General features: G+C 50.1%; 2 protein-coding genes across 2 annotated transcripts; one reads left to right on the top strand and one right to left on the bottom strand.

Annotated features, from left to right (window-relative positions):
- Positions 1–1991: 1991 nt before the first annotated feature.
- DPM3 (dolichyl-phosphate mannosyltransferase subunit 3, regulatory) lies at positions 1992–2978 on the top strand. Its single transcript, XM_081841662.1, has 2 exons — positions 1992–2107; positions 2589–2978. The coding sequence occupies exon 2, from the start codon at positions 2609–2611 to the stop codon at positions 2888–2890; it is 282 nt and encodes a 93-aa protein (XP_081697788.1). The 5' UTR covers positions 1992–2107; positions 2589–2608; the 3' UTR covers positions 2891–2978.
- An 8409-nt stretch (positions 2979–11387) lies between these two features.
- On the bottom strand, positions 11388–22023 carry SLC50A1 (solute carrier family 50 member 1). Its single transcript, XM_081841415.1, has 6 exons — positions 21785–22023; positions 20492–20569; positions 18431–18554; positions 16279–16440; positions 12536–12655; positions 11388–11701 (listed from the first exon to the last, which is right to left on the bottom strand). Exons 1-6 carry the CDS (start codon positions 21856–21858, stop codon positions 11600–11602), a joined length of 660 nt encoding a protein of 219 aa, XP_081697541.1. The 5' UTR covers positions 21859–22023; the 3' UTR covers positions 11388–11599.
- Between the last annotated feature and the right edge of the window lie 1666 nt (positions 22024–23689).

Here is a 23689-nt window from a genome sequence, read left to right as displayed (position 1 = left end):
GATTATTTATGTTGTACGCTGCTTAAAGAGATTTTTAAACAAAATATTAAGCAGTTTATAATAATAATATATATAATAATAATTTATTATTTATACCCCGCCCATTTGGCTGAGTTTCCCCAGCCACTCTGGGCGGCTTCCAATCAAGTGTTAAAAACAATACAGCATTAAATATTAAAAACTTCCCTAAACAGGGCTGCCTTCAGATGTCTTTTAAAGATAGGATAGCTACTTATTTCCTTCACATCTGAAGGGAGGGCATTCCACAGAGAGGGCGCCACTACCGAGAAGGCCCTCTGTCTGGTTCCCTGTAACCTCACTTCTCGCAATGAGGGAACTGCCAGAAGGCCCTCGGTGCTGGATCTCAGTGTCCGGGCTGAACGATGGGGGTGGAGACACTCCTTCAGGTATACAGGACCGAGGCCGTTTATAAAAGCTTTTGAAATTACAGTGGTACCTCGGGTTACATACGCTTCAGGTTACAGACTCCGCTAACCCAGAAATAGTACCTCGTATTAAGTATTTTGCTTCAGGATGAGAACAGAAATCGCGCTCTGGTGGCGCGTTGGCAGCGGGAGGCCCCATTAGCTAAAGTGGTGCTTCAGGTTAAGAGCAGTTTCAGGTTAAGAACGGACCTCCGGAACAAATGAAGTACTTAACCCGAGGTACCACTGTATAAAAGATTGCATGTAGAGGATCCTAGCCAATTAGACCCCCCTCTGAAGTACACATTTAAAGCAGTACCATACCACTTTAAACAGAAATGGCTTCCCCCTAAGAACTCTGGAAAGTATAGTTTGCTAAGAGTTGTTAGGGGACCCCCCTCCTCGCAGAGGGAGCTACAATTCCCAGAGTCCCATGGGAAAAGAGAGGGACTCTTAAACCAAACCCCTCTCCCTGCTGAATTTGTCTAATTCTCTTTTAAAGCCTTCCAAGTGAGAAGTCAGTGGCCATCATCGATGCCTCTCGGGGGAACGAATCTCATAGTTTAAAGCTGGGGGTGTGGTGTAGTCGTTAGGGTCCCAGGTCCAAGATCTGGGAGAGGCCTGGGTTCAAATCCCTACGCGGCTGTACGAAGTTCACTGGGCATAATGTCGGGAAGCAGTCCCTGCCCTACCTCAAGGGGTTGTTGTGGGGATTAAATGAGGAGGTGGGAGAGCCATGCAGGATACCTTGAGCTCATGCAGCAAGTAAATAAATAAGTGTAAAATGAACTACTGGCTTTTTGCAGAAGTCTTTCCCTTTTTACTTGCCCTGCACCTTCCCGCATTCTTCTTCTTTGGATGACCCCGGGTACCAGGACTTTATTACAAGAGAGGGAAGCGGGGCAGCGGATTTCTCCATCGACTTTCTCCCCAGCCTGGATAGCTCGGCTGGTTAGAGCTTTGTGCTGATAAAACCAAGGCTGCAGGTTCACACAGCTGCATATTCCTGCATTGCAAAGGGGTTGGGCTAGATGACCCTCAGGATCCCTTCCAACTCGTATGATTCAATGTTTTTATATCCCAGTATGATGCCTCTTCCCCCTTCCCCGCCCCGAGTCGCCTTTTGTCTTCCCTAAAAAGCCTCAAACGTTGTGAATTTTCCTCACAGGGGAGTTGCTCCAGTCCCTGGATCAATGGGGGTGCCCCCGTTTTCTCAACCTTTTCCAGCTCCGCAACATCCCTCGCCCCAAGAGGGCATCCCCTCCCGTCCCAAGTGCGTGTCACGCGACTGCAACGCGTTAATACTCTGCACATGCTCAGGGGCGCCCTTTTTCTCTACCTAAGGCTTTTTTTATCTACCTTTTTATCACCTAAGGCTGGAGAAAAGGAAACTCCGGGGAGGAGAGGAGCCCCGGGAGAGGTTTATGAAGCTTTGCTGGGGACGAGAGAGAGAGAGAGAGAGAGAGAGAGAGAGAGAGAGAGAGAGAGAGAGAGAGAGAGAGAAAATAAACTACAACTCCCCGAATGCACCGCGGCGCGCAGCCTAATGTCTATCTCCCGGAGGCGGCGGTGATTGGCTGGAAGGGGAGACGGCGTCACCCCGCGCGCGACGCGCACAGGAACCCAGCGCCAGAGCAGAATCCCGAATACAGCGTCGCTGCTGACCAGGAAGGAAATTCCAGGTGGGAATTCCAGCCTAGGAGAGGAAATTGACAGTTGGTGGGGGAGATGGGCAATTGTTGCAGAATTCTGGGAGGATTGCATTGGAGAAATCATAGCATTTACCCCATTCCTTCTTTTAAATGCATAGGAAGCACGCTTGGGACTGCCAACTTTACTCTCTTGCGGGGCTCCTGTGCCTTTCCTACGAGAGTGGGGAGCCATTAGTGTTCCTCACTTCGTCTCTCCACTGACCATTTATCACGGATTAAGCCTGCGGCCAAATGGATGCCTTGTCTGTGGATTTGAGGCAGTGTGGCATAGTGGGTAGAGTGGGAGGGACCAGGGCTTCCCAGCCAGGCAAAGCAGGGTGCAAAGCGGGATTGGTGAGGGGTGTGGCTTGCAGAAGGTCCCGCAGGGCCAGGCAGAGAAGTCTGGAGGGCTGCACAGGCCAGAGGTGCCCTACTTTTGCTCCCGAGTGCTGACACATCTCCTCTTCCCTAGGCTCGCTCAGCTGCGCCGCCATGACGAAACTCCTGCAGTGGTTGTGGACTCTGTCTATCCTGGGCGCCGTCTGGGCGGCTCTCACTCTCAACCTTTTGGGGCTCGACCCGCTGCCCCCAGCCTGGCACCAAGTGCTGTGGCCCCTGCCCACCTACCTGCTGGTGGCCTTTGGCTGCTACTCCCTGGGCGTCGTCGGCTACCGCTTGGCCACCTTCAACGACTGCGAGGAGGCGGCGCAAGAGTTGCAGGAGCAGATCCGAGAGGCCCGGGAAGACCTCTCCCGCCGCGGACTGCGGTTCTGACCCTCCCTGCCGCAAGGACTTGAGCACAGCACCCCGGTGGAAAGAAGCACCCCGTCTGGAGCAATAAATAAAATTTCAGAGAACATGACTGAGCTCTTTGGTGGCCTGGTGGTGGATTTTTTAAAGAATCGAATCTGCTGGGAGTGGATTGCCTCGGTGCCGGTGCGAGGCAAGAGATTGTGAACCAGTGTCTACCATATTACACATTTCCCCCCCTGAATTGTAGAATATACACTGCCCTATTTTCAGCATTAGAAGAAGCTGATGGGTTGTCTATTCCCCGGCACTGGCACATTGGGGCTCCTGAGATGAAGAGAATCTCATTTGTGTTCTTCAACAGGGGCGGTGATGGGTCCCTCAGACTAGTTGGGGATAGCTGGGCTAGATCGGTTAGCTGAACTGAAGCGGGCGAGAGAAAAGCACTTTGCACATGCTCCGGATAACTCTCAGTGGTGGGTGTTGTTGTTTTTTAAGCACCTTGTGTGTCAGGACTGACATGTAAAGAGAGCCGATGGTGGTGTAGCAATTAGAAACTAGGACCAGGGAGACGAGTTCAAATGCCCACTTGGCCACAAAGCTCACTTGGTAACCTTGGACCAGTCGCTGCCACTCGGCCTAGCCTACCTTCCAGAGTTGTTTAAGGGATTTAAGGAGGGGGGAAGCCATGTATGCCAGCTTGAGCTTCTTGGAGGAAAAGGTGGGATATAATAAATGAAATCAATCAATCAATCAATCAATCAATCAAGATATCCCCAACCTGATCTCTGATAAGGATACACACAGTGGCTCCGCATGGGCCTTTAGGGTAGGGTGGTCGTGGAAATTTCCCTTCTGCCTTATAACTGGATCCCAAAATGGCCTAGTTTCCATGCAAACTTAAGGCTTTGTTGTTGGCACCGTAACTTTGGAAGACTGTTCCTGTTGAAATCAGGAAGGTGCTTGAAATCCTGATATTTTGTCACCTGCTGAAAACATTTCTGTTCTGCCAGGTATTTTTAGATAATTAATTTGATTCAGTGTGGGACGTTTGGCCTGCATTTCATGATTTCATAATTCCATGGTCTTTTTAACGCTTTTTTCATACGCTGCCACGATACAGTTTTGCATGAGTCGTCAGTTCAGAAAGTTTCCTAAAAATGAGGCAAGTAGAACCTCCTGGTTCAGAGGCAGTATACCCTGCTGAATAGAAAATATCAAGGAGGGTGAATGGGGAGGCAGGGCTGTTGCTTCTGTGCCTGCTTGTGGGGTTCTTTAGAAGTTTTGGATTGGCTGCTGAAAAGGGATACTGGGCTGTGGAGTAACAGGGAAGGAGGGTCTTGTGAGGGCCAGTGTGGTGTAGTGGTTAAGAGCAGTAGTCTCGTAATCTGGGGAACTGGGTTCGCATCTCCGCTCCTCCACATGCAGCTGCTGGGTGACCTTGGGTCAGTCACACTTCTCGGAAGTCTCTCAGCCCCACTCACCCCACAGAGTGTTTGTTGTGGGGGAGGAAGGGAAAGGAGAATGTTAGCCGCTTTGAGACTCCTTAAAGGGAGTGAAAGGCGGGATATCAAATCCAAACTCTTCTTCTTCTTCTTCTTGACCAGGGGTCAGCAACCTTTTTCAGCCGTGGGCTGGTCCACCATCCCTCAGACCTTGTGGGGGGCCAGACTATATTTTTTTTTTTGGGGGGGGAGAACGAATTCCTGTGCCCCACAAATAACCCAGAAATGCATATTAAATAAAAGGACACATTCTACTCATGTAAAAACACACTGATTCGTGGACCGTCCCCGGGCCAGATTGAGAAGGCGATTGGGCCGCATCCGGCCCCCGGGCCTTAGGCTGCCTACCCCTGGTTTTGACTTAAGACCAAACGGAGAGTTTCCTGGAAGGATCTGATTGACCGCTGTGAAAAGAGGTTGCTGGTTTGATCCAGCAAAACCTCTTCCTGCGGCTTTACAACCATTTCTCAAGCATCAGGTTGCATCCTAATTTCTACTCAAAAGTTGTTGGCGTCTGTCTGCCTCGAGAGACAATAGGAGTCAAACTGCTGCATTAGCAGCACTAAAGCAACCTCCTTGGGGCGCAAGCCTGGGCCGTGTTTCTGGAGCAGGGGTCAGCAAACTTTTTTAGCAGGGGGCTGGTCCACTGTCCCTCAGACCTTGTGGGGGGCCGGACTATAAGCCACCCCCCCCGATTCTCCCCTCCCTTCTCCACAGCACTGGATGAGTCGAGGTGGCTGCTTACCCGTGTCTTGCAAGCGGCAGGGGCTGGCGGTGGGGGGACAATGAGTGGTGCGTGAAAGGGTTCTGGAGAGGGGCTAGCAGCAACAAAGCCCAAATTGAGCCTGTTTACAATGGTGGCCGCTCGAGCGCTGCTGCTGCTGCTGGCACCACCAAAGCCCAGTCCCCTTCCTCCTCTAGGCAGGGCGAGGAGAAGCCAGGAGGAGGGAGGGAGGAGGTGGCGGTGCCAAGGGAGGGAGGAAGAGGGAAGAAGAAGAAGAAGAAGAAGAAGAAGAAGAAGAAGAAGAAGAAGGAGAAGAGTTGTAGTAGTAGTTTGGATTTGATATCCCGCTTTATCACTACCCAAAGGAGTCTCAAAGCGGCTAACATTGTCCTTTCCCTTCCTCCCCCACAACAAACACTCTGTGAGGTGAGTGGGGCTGAGAGACTGCAGAGAAGTGTGACTAGCCCAAGGTCACCCAGCAGCTGCATGTGGAGGAGCGGAGATGCGAACCCGGTTCACCAGATTACGAGTCCACTGCTCTTAACCACTACACCACACTGGCTCTCAGTGAGGGAAAGAATGTGTGCGCTGGCGATCCACATGGCGATTCCTGGACTGTCCACAGGCCGGATCCAGAAGGCAATTGGCCTGATCCAGCCCGCAGACTTTAGTTTGCCGACCCATGGTCTGGAGGCTCTGGGCTGCCCACACAACAAGACCCCCCCTCTCGGCCTCAAAGATGTGGTCCAAAGGTAAGCAGAGCAAGATGTTTGGCACCAGCTTGGGTGCAGGAGATGCCGGAAGGAGGCATACAAGGCGCCACCCAACTGTCTTAGGGACTCCGCTCCAGATGTGTGCAGAGTTCACTCCTTAGCCATTTCTTCTCCCGAAGATACCCTGCAAGGCAGCAGAACAACTGTAATCAAGTTTTAAAAATATGGAATGATAGGAATCAAAGAAGGCTTGGAGCAGAAAGGGATCCTTTAAAATTGTGCTGCAGCGAAGGTTTGAAAGCCAAGTTGAAGCTGTTTCAGAGCAGATCCATTGGAATGTTCCCCCCCCCCCGGGTCAGCCATGCCCATTAACTTCAGTAGGTTTACTCTTGGGTATCCAATGTTCAATACAACCCACTATTTATTAAACCACAGAGCCTAGGACTTGCTGATCAGAATGTTGGCGGTTCAAATCCCTGTGACGGGGTGAGCTCCTGTTGCTCGGTCCCTGCTCCTGCCCACCTTGTAGTTCGAAAGCACGTCCAAGTGCAAGTAGATAAATAGGTACCGCTCTGGCGGGAAGGTAAACGGCGTTTCCGTGCGCTGCTCTGGTTCGCCAGAAGTGGCTTAGTCCTGCTGGCCACATGACCCAGAAGCTGTACGCCGGCTCCCTCGGCCAATAAAGCGAGATGAGCGCCGCAACCCCAGAGTCAGCCACGACTGGACCTAAATGGTCAGGGGTCCCTTTATCCAATGTTCAATACAACCCACTCTTTCTTTCCTGGACTCTATAGTCTGCGAAAGAATCCTGTGACTCAGAAGCTTGCAACCTCTGCCCAAAATGCTAGTTGACCCAATTTCTCTTTAAAGTTATCCTCTCTCCACAGTTGCATTTCTTGTTCCGCGGTGCCAAACGCAGCCCCTGAGGCCGCGATTGTCCAGAACAGCCTGCCCTGTGCGTCAGACGAGCTTCTGCCATAAACCGGGCCCTTCCCGCCCTCCTGGTCCTGCCAAGTCTCTCCTTGTTCCAAAGCCAGGATTTCCTAGATTTTTAAAATTAGCACCTGCACAGCTGGTGTGGCAAAGTGAGTTGGATAATTAGCAGCAGCGAACTAATGACTGGCTTCCGGGGATATCGGTGGCTTCGAGGACCGGGAAGGTGTGGTGCGTTTTTCCCTAGAGTACAGCACACTTGATATATTCTGAGGAGGCTGGTCACGAAATCTTGGCTCCTGAATCACGAGAACCTGTTGGCGAGGGAGGCGCACTCTGCACGTGAACAGAGGCATGGTGCTGCTGTGAACCACAGGACAGCTCTGGGATTAGAAATGGGTTCAGACTCCCAGAGAGAATTACGAACGCTTCCGCAATTAGCCCGTTTTGGGGCAGGAGATGGAGACGTTCAAAGGGGGGACACCCCACCCCACCCCCCAAGTTCCCTAAGGAAGAAGATGCCCTTGCATAGCACATCAAGGCAACTTGTGCAGGAGAACTTCCTGCTGGGTGGTGGACGCAAGAGTCCTCATAATGGAACTGTTCTTGAAGGAAGAACTGTGCGGGGGGAGACTCCATCAGGCAAGGCCTCCTTCCACCTGCCTTGCTCTACCCTCTAGTCTCTGCTTCTCAATGTGTATTGTATTGTTTTATGTACTGTGGCTTGTCGTTGTTTTATTGATTATAGTTTAGATATTATTTATTGTAACGAGTGGATTTCTGTTTAACTTTTATATGTTGATATTATTTTACATTATTCTAATGATTGTTGAATGTTACTTTTTTGATGTAGGTTGCCTATTTTAAAGTTATGTTTTATTTTATTTTTTTAATATTATTTATTGAACATTTTCAAATATAACAGAAAAAAGAAAAAAGAAAAATAAAACATCCATTTTATAACCTTATTTTCATTGATATCGTTTCAGGACTTCCCCGCCCCACCCCCTTTTGTATTCCAATTCCTTCAAATAGATTCAACAAGTTCTTACCCCAAATTTTAAACTTATTATGATTAACCCAATGTTAAAAATGTTTTTCCATCCCCTAAAATCGACCCCGCTCCCTTCCACGAGTTCCCCTCTTTAATATGCAGAACAGGTTAAAATAAAAAAAGATAGAAAAAGAAATAAAATATAGTTTAACACCCTTTGGATTCCAATATCCCCCCCCCCCTTTCCCGGTTGCGTTCCCCAGTGTCCATCCCTGCTGTCATCCTGGAGATCCCACATCTGGGCCGAAATCCTTCACAAGTCCACTTTGCCGTCTTTTTAAGTCTTTGCCACCTTTTTGGTCATCTTTAATTTTGAACGTCCAATCTTGGAAAAACTCTATCTCAAAAAGGCCCATTTTTTCCATCCAAATCTCTGTATTCAAGAGCAAAAACTCCAATTTTGTTTCTTTAGACTTTCAAATCTGGATGTCCCAAATGTTCCCACTTCCAACTTTATCCAATTCTTATTGTTCATGTTGTTCTTGTTATTCTCTCTCCTCACTTTCCTCTAGTTTCATTTCCCGCTCCCCTGCAAAAATGTTCTAATTCCAAAAGCTTCTAAATCCTCTACAGAGGCTTTGTTATTCAGGAACAAAACTTTACGTCAAGTCCCTTCCATTCTTCAATAGATAAATCTATTGTCTCCTTTAGTGTAGAGACCTCTGTAGACAAAATAGTATTCCATTTCTGCAGTTTCCCAGGAGATAAAAAGTCCTATTCAAATTTCATACCAACAATACTTGTAGTGTCCCACATCCCCTCTAGAGGGATTATAGTAACTCAATTTCCTTCCAGATCACACCTAACAGTCAAAGTAACTTGTTATTCCTTATTTTAAACAGTTAATATCCAATTTGTAACGAATATAACCGGCAAAGTCCTCGTAACAAAGTTCTCTTTTTATTCTTCAACTTTGACAGCTCCTTTGACAGCTGTCAAAGCCTCTGTTGCTCCTCTCCTGGCGCTCTCGCGGATCGCTCCCGGTTCACGGGGGGGTTGCCTTTTAGCTCACATTTTACTTTTCTCCTCCAGCCCAATCTTATAGTTTTCCATCGTGAAATTAGTAACTTTATCAAAATAAGGTAGCACTCGATCTTAGTTGTCAAATCCTTTGCTTTAATTCCTCTACAACCGGGGGGAGACTGACTTCCTTTTTGCACCTCCCCCGCTCGCTCCGAATTTAAAAAAAAATATTCTCCCCTTTTTAAGTCGTTTCCAATTACTCACGGGTTGTTCTTTTTGATCCAAATTTTCAATGGAAGAAGTCAGCGCTCTCCGCCGAATGGCATGCGGCTTCGCTCGGCAGGGGAAGCGGAGGACTCATAGCACCACACCCCCCCGGCACCCGCTCCGCAGCCTTTAAAAAGGCTCCTTCGCGGGTCGGGGGGGCGCAAACGGTGCCCGCCGAGTCACCATGCCCATGGGTTTCAGCGCCCATGGTTTTTGAGGGTCCCCGCGTTGCCGGCGCGGTAGGACCCAGCCCCTGCCGAGCAGGCTCCCTCCGGAGCTCGGAGGGAGTCCGCCATTCGGCGATGGCACCAACCCGGAAGTCCCTATTTTAAAGTTATGTTTTATTGTCACATTTTTGTATTGCATTAGATTGCTATAAGATGTACATTTTTTGTTTCTTCAGCTTGTAAACCGCCTTGACTATTGTAAGATAGAAAGACGGTACAGTGGTGCCTCGCAAGATGAAATTAATCCGTTCCGCGAGTCTCTTCGTCTTGCGGTTTTTTCGTCTTGCGAAGCACCCCTATTAGCGGTTAGCGGATTAGCGCTATTAGCGGCTTAGAAAAAGGGGGGGAGGGAAAAAACTCGCAAGACGTTTTTGTCTTGCGAAGCAAGCCCATAGGGAAATTCGTCTTGCGAAGCGCCTTGAAAAACGGAAAACCCTTTCGTCTAGCGAGTTTTTCGTCTTGCGAGGCATTCGTCTCGCGGGGCACCACTGTATATAAATTAAAAATGATGATGATGAAGAAGAGAAAAGCAGGGTTGTTCCACCAGCTTTGCCGAAAGGGCACTCCTACCCCTGGGCTCTTTCTGTGCCAGCCAGTCATTATGTAAGAACTGCTATCTGAGAGTTGGCGCCTGAGTTTGCTTTCTTTCCTCTTCCCTCCCTGATGCTCTTCCCTCTTTTGCTGTTTTTCAGGTTGTAAGCCTTTGGGGAAGGACTGCCTTGTTTTAATTGATGTAAGCCACTCTGACAGTCTTTTTGGCCCAGAAGCAGCGTGCCAAATGCACTGAATTGTCAATAAACCAACCAACCAAAGAGCCCTGTTGGACCAGGCCAAAGGCTCAATTAGTCCAGCTTCCTGTTTCTTATAGTGGTCAATTAGATGCATCCAGAGAAGGCAACTGCCCTCTCCGGGATAAAAGAAAGGACTGGGATCTTTCTTTCTAGGGGGCGGTAGCTCCGTGGCAGAGCATCTGCTTTGCATGCAGGAGGTTCCAGGTTTGATCCCCGGCATCTCCTGGGAAAAGACCCCTTGCCTGAAACCCTGGAGAGCTGCTGCCAGTGAAGTAGAAAACACTTGAGTTATGCGGACCAATGAGCTAGGCAGCTTCTCATGTTCCTATTTCAATCAACCCATGAGGACTGGAACCTTACTTTATCTCTAGGAAAGAGCCACAGTTCAGTGGCAGAGCACCCGGTTGGCAGAGAGAGACTGCCTTGCCTGAAACCCTGGAGAGTGGCTGCCAGTCAGTGTAGACAATACTGAGCTACATGGACAGCTGGCCTGACTCGGTATAATGGCAGCTTCCTCAATTCCTACACAGAAAGAAGGAGGATGCAAGACGCGTTCTCCTCCCAGAAAACAACCTGCTTTATTAAAAGGCACTTCGTGTGGAAAGTCACAGCTTCTTAGGAAAGTTCTCTTGCGGAGCTCAGAGCAGAAGAATCGCTTCAGAGACTGGGGGAAGAAGACAGGGGCGGAGGGGGCGTTTGTGGGGCAATGAGACGAAGGGGAAAGCAGGGGCAGAGAACTTGGTCCAAAGGCACGGACGGAGGACGGAGGCGGAAACTGTGATGTCCTCGCTGCTCGGGCGGCAGAAACGGTTGTCTGCAGAACGGGGGGAGAAAGTCGCCTTCTGGAAGTAATGCATTAAAGCGAGGAGGCACCCAGCATTTTCTTTTTGGGGAGCGGGGGGGGGGGTCTCCACTTTTACACCTCCTAGGCGTAGGGTGAAGAACGTGGGCGGCTGGTTAGGATGCTCCTGGACCCCAACTCCCATCAGCTCCAGCCAATGGTGAGGCATGATGGGAGTTGTAGTTCAACAATGTTCCAGAACTCCAGCTCCCATCAGCCAGCACAGCTGATGGGCAAGGGATTATGGGAGTTGTAGTTCAACAATGTTTCAGAACTCCAGCTCCCGTCAGCCAGCACAGCCAATGGGCAAGGGATGATGGGAGTTGTAGTTCAACAATGTTCCAGAACTCCAGCTCCCGTCAGCCAGCACAGCCAATGGGCAAGGGATGATGGGAGTTGTAGTCCAGCAGCACCCAGCGGGCCACTGTTGTACCCTGGAAAAGCAGCAGAGAGAATGGGTTGGTTCCTTCATCCTTTTCCTGCTCTGGGGCAGGACTGGGGGCCTCTGGCTCCCTGGTTTTCAGTCTGCACCATACAGCCCAAGATGGAGGAGGAGGAATTGTTCCCCTCGTGGAGTCCACTTGCACAGTCCGGATGGTCGGGGGGGTGGCTCCTGAGGGCGCAAGGAGAGCTGCAGCAGCCACACCCAGCCGAAACTCAGCACTTCTCCCCCTTCCTTGGCCAAGGGCGGTCATAAAACCCATCCCCTGGGTCCTCAGGCCTGCAGCGACTTGTAGGTTTTGTTGAGGTCCGGAGGGAAGCGCCAAAAGAGCCAGAACCGGATGAGGCTGGTGGCTATGCCTGGCACGTTGGGGACCTGGAAGAGGCAGAAAGGAGGTCAGGGGCAGACCATCTGCTTTCATAGCTGTCAAGCGTCCCTTATTTGGCGGGACAGTCCCTTATCCCAGCGCCATGTCCCGCTGCTGTCCCTTATTGATGATGTCCCTTAAATAAGCTACTGAAGGTAATGGGGCCCTTTCTATGTCCAACTGTGCTTTGTCAACAACAAATTGTTGCTGTTTTTTGTGTTGAATGTATGCTATATGGTAATTTATGGACCTAATAGGTATCTAAAGCCATTTGCACGCAACAAAATATGTATTTCATCAAAGTAATTGTTGCTCCCTTATTTTGGCTGCTGATCGCTTATTTTCGAGGCTGCTGGTCCCTTATTTTCAAATCTGTAAGTTGATACCTACGTCTGCTTTGCTTGCAGAAAGTCCCCAATGGCACTCCTCCAGGCGGGGGGCTGGGAGAGAGACCCCCGCCTGAAACCCTGGAGAGACACTGCCAGTCAGTGCAGACAACACTGCGCTCGGTGGACTCAAAAATTCGACTCTGCATAAGGCAGCATCTTAACATCTCTTAACCCGGGAGGGAGATATGGGGAGGAATGAGGTGAAGGGCAAACAGGAGAAGGGGGGTGGTGGTGGAGAAAAACCGATTAAAAAAAATCCAATTGCATCACCACCACCCGCTCTCGTGTTCCTCTCTGCCGAGGGTGGTTTACTGGCCTCTCCGTTTAATTAATTAAAATCAATGCCGCATGATTTATCAGAGGGCAGAGACGGAGGCACAACCGTTCAACGGACACTGCCGTGGCACCTCCACGTGCACAAAAATCTGGCGCACACAAACGTGCGCTGCTCACCGCAATGTAAACATCCTGAAGCAGAATCCCATACAAGGTCCAGGAGGCCGAAGCCAGGAATGTTGTGACTGTCAGCGGAAAGGAGAGGCACTGTGTGGAGCGGCTCCTCACGATCTTGGCCTGCGAAGACGCAAAGAATTGTCTGGTTCAGAGGTGTCAGAACTGATAATAATAATAATAATAATAATAATAATAATAAGTTATTAGTTATACCCCACCCATCTGGCTAGGTTCCCCAGCCACTCTGGGTGGCTTCCAACCGAATATTAAAAACAATACAGCGTCAGAGATTAAAAACTTCCCTAAACAGCCTTCAGTTGTCTTTTAAAAGTAAAATACAGTGGTACCTCGGGTTAAGAACTTAATTTGTTCTGGAGGTCCGTTCTTAACCTGAAACTGTTCTTAACCTGAGGTACCACTTTAGCTAATGGGGCCTCCCACTGCCGCTGCGCAATTTCTGTTCTCATCCTGAGGCAAAGTTCTTAACCCAAGGTCCTATTTCTGGGTTAGCGAAGTCTGTAACCTGAGGCATCTATAACCTGAAGCATCTGTAACCCGAGATACCACTGTAGTTGTTTATTGCCTTGACATCTGCTGGGAGGGCGTTCCACAGGGCAGGTGCCATTACCAAGAAGGCCCTCCACCTGGTTTCCTCTAACCTCACTTCTCGCAGCGAGGGAACCGCCAGAACGCCCTTGGTGCTGGACCTCAGTGTCCGGGCTAGATGTTGGCGGTGGAGACGCTCCTTCAGGTATACAGGACCGAGGCCGTTTAGGGCTTTAAAGGTCAGCACCAACACTTTGAATTGTGCTCAGACCATAAGGACCGAAGCTGAGCCTGGCTGCTGGACCTGACCCCCAAGCCCACCTGGGTCCCCCATCCCAGTCTCGCAGTGGCCAACCAGATGCCCCGATGGGAAACCTGCCAGCAGGACCTGAAAGTCGCAGGTTTGATCCCTAGGTAGGGCTGGTGCGGAACCTGAAACCCTGGAAAGCTGCTGCCAGTCAGAATATTATTATTATTATTATTATTATTATTATTATTATTATTATTAACAACAACAACAACAATTATAACAACAACAACAATTAACAACAACAACAACAACAACAATTATAACAACAACAACAATTTATTTATACCCTGCCCATCTGGCTGGGTTTCCCCAGCCATTCAGAGTAGACAATACAGTGGTTCCTCGCAAGACGAAAAGAATCCGTTCCGCGAGTCTCTTTGTCTTGCGTTTTTTTCGTCTTGAGAAGCAAGCCCATTAGCAGCTTAGCGGATTAGCGCTATTAGCGGCTTAGCGGATCAGCTGATAAGCGGCTTAGTGGCTTAGAAAAGGGGGGGGGGAGGGAAAAAAACCTGCAGGAACTCGCAAGACATTTTCGTCTTGCGAAGCAAGCCCATAGGAAATTTGTTTTGCGAAGCACCTCCAAAACGGAAAACCCTTTTGTCTAGCGGGTTTTCCGTCTTGCGAGGCGTTCGTCTTGCGGGGCACCACTGTACTGAGCTATATGGACCAATAGACTGTGGATAAGGCAGCTTCTTATGTATCAGGTCTGACTCTTCCCTTTGTGCAGCAGGTGATTTTCTTGTCAGTCACAGACACACACAGGTGCATCCCCCATGTTACACACAGGTGCATCCCCCATGCAGGCAGGCAATTGCTATTTAAGGACATATTTTCGCCAGGAAAAAGCTCTCAAGGAGAGGGTACAGCAAGGAGGAAGAGAAGGGGGAGGAGTTTGGATTTGATATCTGCTGCTGCTGCTGGCACCAACAAAGCCCAGTCCCCTTCCTCCTCTAGGCAGGGCGAGGAGAAGCCAGGAGGAGGGAGGGAGGGAGGAGGCGGCGGTGCCCAGGGAGGGAGGAAGAGGGAAGAAGAAGAAGAAGAAGAAGAGGACAGTGGCGTAGCGTGGGGGGTGCAGGGGGTGCCGGCCGCACCGGGCGCAACATCTGGGGTTAGGGCAAATCCACGGGTTAGGGGGCGCAAATCCACGGGTTAGGGGGCGCAAATCCACAGGTTAGGGGGCGCAAATTACTTGCCTTGCCCCGGGTGCTGACAACCCACGCTACGCCACTGGAAGAGGAGGAGGAGGAGGAGTTTGGATTTGATATCCCGCTTTATCACTACCCGAAGGAGTCTCAAAGCGGCTAACATTCTCCTTTCCCTTCCTTCCCCACAACAAACACTCTGTGAGGGGAGTGGGGCTGAGAGACTTCAGAGAAGTGTGACTGGCCCAAGGTCACCCAGCAGCTGCATGTGGAGGAGCGGGGAAGCGAACCTGGTTCACCAGATTACAAGTCCACTGCTCTTAACCACTACACCCAGAGCCAGGTTTTCCCAAACTTGGGTCTCTGGCTTGTTTTTGTACTACAATTCCCATCATCCCTGACCACTAGCTCTGCTAAGCAAGGCGTGATGGGAGTTGTAGTCCAACAACAGCTGGAGCTCTAGTCTGGGAAAAGTCATGCAGGCCAGAAAAAGAAGACGAAAACCTCTTAAAGGCTGAATTTGGCCCGCAGGCCTTAGTTCCTCTCAGATCCCTGCACCAAACCACACTTCCCAGTTCCAAGTGAACTGGGACCAGTGTGTTCGTTCAACAACCTGAGTCCTGCAACTTATCTGGTTTCTCGGGATCATGAATGCTCACTCTCTCTTTCTCTCTCTCTGAACAAGGACATTTCCTTTTCACCTTAAGAAAACAATAATAATGAAGGACTTGCCACGCCGCCACCTGGCAGGCAGGCCTGGCTTCCGGAAGATTCTGGTCCTGCCGTTGTCTCATCACAGGAAAAGGCACCAGCCTCTCTAGACACCTGAGCTGTGGTGCGCAAATGTTTTGGATGGCTAAGCAGGGTGGGGATGGGATCGGGGCCAAAGCGGAGAGTTACGCAACACAGGATGAAGCCACAGGGATGACTAGGCCTGATAGCGCTATGCCATCTGAGGGCAGGCACTTATTTAGTCGTAAATTCACCTATCTTAATCATTTCTTTTTTAAAAAACCAACAATACCCTTAATCCGTTTATATCCTGGCCCTTCCAAATAACAGTTTCCAGGATGCTATATTTAATTGGTCAGCTGAATGACCAGAGGGCGGACACACCTCAGACTTGGGGGTCAAATGCGGCCCTCTAAACCTTCCTATCTGGCCCTTGTAACTCTCACCAGGCTACGCCTGCTTCGCAGCCTCCTGGGGTGTTTTTTTCCCCTGGCAAAAATGTGCCCTTGAAACTCTGTTCATGCCTCTAGGCTTGCCCGGGTAGAAAAAAAACCCAAACACTTGAAAATGTACGCTTGGGAAACATACAGCGTGCCAACGGCAAACTTGAGTTCCCATTAGCAATTTCAAATCAGCCCTTTTTTTAAAACTTGGGGATTTAAAATGACGGTTTTGAATTGCCTCGATTAAAACTGGTTCGCCCTGAAATGCGTAGAGCAATAGAACCGCAACACTCATTAAGAGAACTGGACTATTATGGGCCTTGGGCCCGGCCCAGCAACCAATCTCTTTCTTATATGATCTTAGGTTCACACGGTGCCTGTGGAACTCTCCCACAAGACGGCCGCCCACTTGGATGGCTTGAGAAGGGGCCCGGAAGATTCTAATAGGAAATGGGAATATCAGTACTACTGGCCACAATGGCTGCATCCTGTCTCCTTTGTTGAGAGGGCAATATTACTCCTATATGCTAGTTTATGAGGATGGCAATCTCTTCTTTTTTTGTAGCATACCAGGTCAGCCAGTGGCGAGAGGTACATGGTGATGGTGAAGAGGCTGCAGAAGAGACCCAGGCGCGTCAGGCGCACGGAAACATCCGGAACCAGCAGGTTGAAGTAGCCATAACCGAGGAGGAGCACTGCCAATAAGGCCATGGTCTTCAACAGCACAGACCGCTAGACAAGGGAGAAGAAAAGGAGGTGGTTGTTTGGAATCAACAACACTCACTATTTAAACTTCTACTCCATTTATTATTATTTAAATAATTCCTTATTTAAACTAAGGATGGGACACAGATAGCCCTTCAGACACTGCTGGCCTACAACTCCCATCATGCCAAACCACGGATCTTACTGGTCGGGGCTGATGAAAGCTGGAATCTAACCATTAGGCTGCCCATCCCAGACTTCTACATAAGATCGGGAACCTGTTTTCTTGCTCCCATCTGCATCATGTACTTAAAATATGGATACCAGATGTCCCCATTTCCCGGGGACAGTCCCCAGATTTACAAATCTGTCCCCGGATTTCATTTAATGTCCCCGGATTTATATTTTAAGTGTTGTAGATTTATTAGTAGGGAATGAATGTTGCATGATTGGTTCAACGGCACAAGACACATCATATGGGGACTTCCGGCGAGGCAAAATGGAGGGTGCCATGGCAGCGAGCAGCTCCTGAAGCCAGCCAGAGCCAACTGCGCTACCAGGCTGGCTCCGGGATGCTGAGGCTGCTGCTGCCGCTGGGGAAACAGGGACACCCGGTGCACCAACTGGGGGAACCGCTGACACACACACCCCACGACCCAAATCGAGCCAGGAGCAAAAGTGCCCAGCCACCCAGTCGACTGCCCAGCGGCGCTCCAGGGCCAGGAAAACCTTGGAGCCGACGCAGGGAGAAGGAGGAGAAGAGGAGGAGAAGGAAGAGAGAGAAAGAGGAAGGAGAAAAAAGAGGGGAGCCCTGCCGCCGCTGAGGTGGAGAGGTGGGAGATCACCGGGAGGGCAGGCCCAACCCAAGCCTACTCCACGGCGGCTAGCACTCCAAAAGAGCAGGCTGGGGCCCAGAGGAAGGCCGCGCGACAGAGGAGACCACAGAAGAGAAGATATTACTTCTTTGTTGAAAAAAATAATTTAATAATTTTTTTTCTCTTTTTTTCAAAAAAGTGTCCCCGGATTCTTTGAAAAAAATCTGGTAACCTTAACTTAAAAGCAGTATCATAACCACCTTAAGCAGTCATGGCTCTCCCCAGGGAAGTTATGCTTGGAACCATCACCAGTTATTTTTAAGGATCGGGTCAAAATGTTTCTTTTCAGCCAGGCTTTAAATTAGCAAATTTTATATCGTGGCGTATTTTAGTATTGTATTAGACCACCTTTGATGTCTATGCATGTTGTTAGCTTTTATTATCTTTTCCTAGAATCATAGAATTGTAGAGTTGGAAGGGACCATTTAGTCCAACACTGCGAAATGCAAGAATATTTTTGCCCAGATCAAGGCTCAAACCCATGACCTTGAGTCTTCATGCACTACCAGCCAAGCTATATTTTAGCTTGGTTTCAATTTTTCGTATTCTACTGGAAGCTGCTATGAGTTTATTTTTTCACCAGAAAAGTGACTTAAGAAGTGCAATGAATAATAATTATATACATTATGCACATTAAATATATACATTTAAAAAAATCATGCAAGGCACTTGGTTGTTAAAATGCTGATTTTGTGTGTGTAATACAGAAGTCTCCCTCCATCCTTCCGCCGTGCCCTGCAAATGACCCAGGGATAGTAAGTCAGGCGTGGCTGGAACACTATGGAAAATTTATGGCCCATCAAAACGTGGCCTGTTGTTGATTCAAGATACCAGCCCTCTTGAGTCAACAGCCTCTGAATGTAGGCTTGAGGGTGCCAGCAAAGAGCCAATTCGAGCGCTCGTTAGAAAACGGCGCTCGTTAGAAAACGGCACATGGTACAGGCTTCCTTAGACTGTACTACTTAAGCAGGGCTCACGAGCCAGGAAAGTCCTCCCCGTATGTAAAAAGCTAGCATCTCAGGGAGAAAGGGTTCAGGCCTTCCAGAAAGCAGGATGCTGGACCAGATGGGCCTTTGGCCTGATCCTGCAGGGCTCTTCCAGTGTGGTTAACATGTCTGATTTGGGCCACAATCCCCACCCACCTTCTCGGAGCTGAAGTAGAAGTAGACCAGGATGTAGAGAGTCTGCAACGTCACGCCCACTGCGTTGACGAGGATGAGAGTCCAGTCTCCCTTCAGGAAGCCGTAACTCAGCCAGCTCAAATTACTGATGGGGAAAGAGAAGGTAAAAGTTGTTGCTTTTAACGAGGACAGCCATTCTGGTAACTCCAGATCACACAGTGTAGCTGGCACAGGACGTACCTCAGAAGGGGTCTGGGTGCCAAAAGAACTGCATCTCTGCTAATATCCATATCACAATTATGTACACCCAGAGCTCAAGTTAGCCTGCAGCAGAATCATGGCCTAAGCTACCAGGTGCAAGATCTCTGCGTCCCAAGAACCTCAGGCTGCATTTGTAAGATGTCAAGTCTCTAGTCCTTATGGGCAAAGCCGCCCAAACAATCATGCGTACTTGGTAAGAGGGAGGTGGGATTTCTGTCTGCTGCTCTTTTAATTACAGCACAACCCTAACCATGTCTACTCAGATGCAAGACCTGTTGAATTTAATATTATTCCCAATAGTTGGGGTTAGAAATACAGGCGGGGATCATTTTGAGTGCTTGTTGTTTTTAGATGCCCTAAAATATAATGCATTTTTCAGTATTGTTACGTTGCCTCAAGACATTTTTGTAGTAGATATGCAACAAATGAAATTAATAATGATGATGATAATAAAGATAATGTAAGAGGGGAAGAAAAATGTTCATTTCCTATCTTCTGGCAGATTGCTATTATTATTATTACTCCTACTATTATTATTATTATCACCATCATCAGCATTCAGTGTCTTGCATGAGTAGCAAATCAGAATAAAGTATTTTTAAAAAAATGTTTTAATGTTACATGGAAAAAAATACGAGAGACATTGCACATACTTTTGTAAATCAAGAAAATCTTTAATAAAAACAAGAGAATAAAGTATGAATCAAGCAAAATAAGAAATCATGCAGCCATAGAAAAATATGGTTTATTTAGGCTGCGGAATCTGGTGCAGAACAATTGCTGGTTTTAGCAGAGCTCACACTACAACCTTGTTTACATCGCCCAGGTTGCAGCTCCAACCCCAAAGGGTAAACCTCTGCACTTGTGCAGACTTGCCCAAAGACCACCCAAAGACACGCAGCAGCAGGAGCCCGCTCTGCGCAATCCCAACCACTCAGGGATCACCTATTAAATGCACCTACAGAGGTGTAAAGTAGGGATGGGGAACCTGCAGCCCTCTAGATCATGGGTAGGCACATTAAGGCCCAGGGGCCGGATCTGGCCCAATCGCCTTCTAAATCCGGCCTGCAGACTGTCCGGGAATCAGTGTGTTTTTACATGAGTAGAACATGTCCTTTTATTTAAAATGCACCTCAGGGTTATTTATGGGGCCTGCCTGGTGTTTTTACATGAGTAAAATGTGTGCTTTTATTTAAAATGCATCTCTGGGTTATTAGTGGGGCATAGGAATTCGTTCATTTTTTATTTTGTTTTTCAAAATCTAATCTGGCCCCCCACAAGGTCTGAGGGACAGTGGACTGGCCCCCTGCTGAAAAAGCTTGCTGACCCCTGCTTTAGATCGTGTTAGACTCCAATTCCCATCAGCCCCTGCAGCCAGCATGGCGAAAGGTCAGGGGAGATGGGAGTCCAGCAGCATTTGGAGGACCAACACACTCCCCACCCTTGTCCTAGACCAGTGTTTCCCAACCTTGGGCCTCCAGCTGTTTTTGGACTACAACTCCCATCAACCTTAGCTAGCAAGACCAGTGGTCAGGGATGATGGGAACTGTAGTCCGAAAAACAGCTGGAGGCAGAAGGTTGGGAAACACTGTCCTAGACACAGGTGGTCCCAACCAATCAGGGACCACCTATTAAATGCACCTACATAGGTGTAAAGCAGGGATGGGGAACTTGCGGCCCTCTAGATCGTGTTGGACTCCAGTTCCCATCAGCCCCTGCAGCCAGCAGGGATGGTTGGAGGTGGAATCCATCAACGTTTGGAGGGCCACAGGTTCCACAACCACGTTAAGCAGAGCTCCCCCCAAAAGTCCCAGGCCATACTTGACATCGGTGGTGAGGAACGGCAGAAACTGGATGTTCTCCACACTCTGGCTTGCAAACATCTGCTTCAGGTCCGACCTGGAGAAGAGGCGAGAGAGGATACCTTGTCGTCATGGAGGCTGACATAGTTGCCCATTTGATTACAACCAGGTGCCTGTGTGCCCATAGCTCCATCACCCGTCCCACCGCTCTGCCCCACATCTCTTCACCCCTACGCCGGATCCATCCATGCTCGTTTCCCCCACTCACATACCCAGTTGACCCCGTTTTCGTATTCATATTTAAAGCACCCACGCCTGCACCAAAGGATCCTGGGAAACGTCGTTTCCTCTCACTGCACTACAATTCCCAGCACCCTGAGCAAACTACAGTTCCCAGCATTTTGGGGGGGGGGTGTAAGGTAAAGGTAAAGGTACCCCTGACCATTAGGTCCAGTCGTGGCCGACTCTGGGGTTGCGGTGCTCATCTCGCTTTATTGGCCAAGGGAGCCGGCGTACAGCTCCCGGGTCATGTGGCCAGCAGGACTAAGCCGCTTCTGGCGAACCAGAGCAGCGCACGGAAACACTGTTTACCTTCCCACTGGAGCGGTACCTATTTATCTACTTGCACTTTGACGTGCTTTCAAACTGCTAGGTTGGCAGGAGCAGGGACCGAGCAACGGGAGCTCACCCCGTCGCGGGGATTTGAACCGTCGACCTTCTGATCGGCAAGTCCTAGGCTCTGTGGTTTAACCCACAGCGCCACCCGCGTCCCTTGGGGGGGTGTATGTGTGCTCTAACTGTGTACGTAGTCTGTGTTCCCCATGCCATCCTTGGTTCTGCCTGCCCCACATCAAAATACACCCCATGCCTTAACCCACATAAATTATAAGTGTGGCACTGAACCAAAGATGGAGCAGAGAAAACACTTAGAATAATAAAGATCTGAACCTGAGCCTCTTGCCCATATATCCTGCTCCATAGCAACCCACTTCCTGGTAGGTCCGCCCCATAAAACTGTTACTGTCAACACCTCTCAGCCAGAGACACGTCGCTGGAGCTCTGCCCCACCGCGATACGTGTTACACCTCGCATTCACACGTGCACAGGGCGGGATTTCGCTGGGGGAGCCCCACGTGTCTATCTCGGGGGCAGAGCCTGGCACCTGCTGGGGAAGAAGGGCAGGAGATCCACCTCCCCACCTGCTACAGCCCCACATCCCTGACCCAACCAGAACCCCACCCCCCCACCCCAGACCTTCACGTGTTTTGCCCCCTCCCCACAACCAATGCCCCCCATCAAAAAATGCGCTCACAGGCCAGTCCCGAACATGCCCAGGGAGAAGAGCAGGCAGGCCCCCGAGAGCAGCTGCAGCCCCACCGGACCCATCGCCGAGGCTCCGTCCGAGATCGATCCCCGGGGAAAGCCCTGCGGGGAAGCGCTGCCTGCCTGCCTGCCTGCCTGCCTCCCTCCCTCCCGGGCAAACCCCCCGCGATGGGGCGCCCGGCCGCCCTCCTTCCCGCCTCGGCCGGATCCTCCTCGCCCGGACCCGCCTCCCGCTCCGCTCCGCCCCGCCGCCAAAGCGGCTGCGGCTCCGCCTCGGACGGGGCGGACCCGGCGACCGGGCGCGGCCTTCAAGGCTTCCCTAAGGGGCAGGAAGCATGCGTGCCCGGGCTCAAGCAAAGGGGATCGCGAATGGTTTGGGACGGGATCTCAGCCCCTGCACCTCTTTTCTTTATTTCTCCCCCCTCTATTGGGTTTTGAAAGAGAGAGAAAGGTTCCGGGGCTCACACATGGAGGGGAATGGGCCCCAGGGCTCAGCCCCTGCACCTCTTTTCTTTATTTCTCCCCCCTCTATTGGGTTCTGAAAGGGAGAAAGAGGTTCTGGGGCTCACACATGGAGGGGAATGGGCCCCAGGGCTCAGCCCCTGCACCTATTTTCTTTATTTCCCCCCCTCACACTCTATTGGGTTTTGAAAGGGAGAGAGATAGAGGTTCTGGGGCTCACACATGGAGGGAAATGGGCTCCAGGGTTCAGTCCCTGCACCTATATTCTTTATCCCCCCCCCCACTCTACTGGGTTTTGAAAGGGAGAGAGATAGAGGTTCTGGGGCTCACACATGGAGGGAAATGGGCCCCAGGGCTCAGCCCCTGCACCTATTTTCTTTATTTTCCCCCCTATTGGCTTTTGAAAGAGAGGTAGGGGTTCCAGGGCTCACACACAGAGGGAAATGGGCCCCAGGCCCCAGTCCCGGCACCTATTTTATTTTTATTTCCCTATTGGATTTTAGAAGGAAGATGCTCTGGGGCTCAGCCCCTGTACCTATTTTCTTGTTCCTGTTGGATTATAAAGCAGCAGGGAAGAGGCGAGGCAACTCAAGAGAAGGAATACCAAGGAGGTCCGGGTGCAAAAGTGTGTAGAAACTCCACCCACTTTTGCCTCTGGCCCCGCCCATCACAGCATGTGGCCCCTGGAAGGCTGCCGAGAAATGAATGTGGCCCTCAGGATGGAAAAGCTCCCCCACCCCTTGCTTAAGGGGCAGGGGAAAGAGGCGCTGGGGCTCAAACAAGGACTTCATGGCTTCCAAGGCCCATCACCTATTTTTTTCTATAGGGTTAAAAGAAAGGGAGGGGGGTCAGGATGGGTGCTGGGGTTCAAACAAGGGCATAATGGGCTCCAGGATTCAACATCTGCCTTTGTGTTGTTTTTTGAAAAGGAGGAAAGAGGTCCTGGGGCTGTGACGCAGTAGTAATGGGTGATGGAGCTTAGCCCCTGAACCTATTTTCTTTTCCGTGTAAAATGGGTGGGGAGGGGCGCTGGGGCTTAAACAATGGGTTCTAGGGTTCAGCCCCAGCATCTGTTTCCTTGTTGTTGTTTAGTCGTTTAGTCGTGTCCGACTCTTCGTGACCCCCTGGACCAGAGCACGCCAGGCACTCCTGTCTTCCACTGCCTCCCACAGTTTGGTCAAACTCATGCTGGTAGCTTCGAGAACACTGTCCCACCATCTCGTCCTCTGTCGTCCCCTTCTCCTTGTGCCCTCCATCTTTCCCAGCATCAGGGTCTTTTCCGGGGAGTCTTCTCTTCTCCTGAGGTGGCCAAAGTATTGGTGCCTCAGCTTCAGGATCTGTCCTTCCAGTGAGCACTCAGGGCTGATTTCCTTCAGAATGGAGAGGTTTGATCTTGCAGTCCAGGGGACTCTCAAGAGTCTCCTCCAGCGCC

Source organism: Podarcis erhardii (assembly GCF_964252035.2).
Source record: "Podarcis erhardii genome assembly, chromosome: 15".
NCBI lineage: Eukaryota > Metazoa > Chordata > Lepidosauria > Squamata > Lacertidae > Podarcis > Podarcis erhardii.
This window is presented reverse-complemented; position numbering and strand designations above follow the sequence as displayed.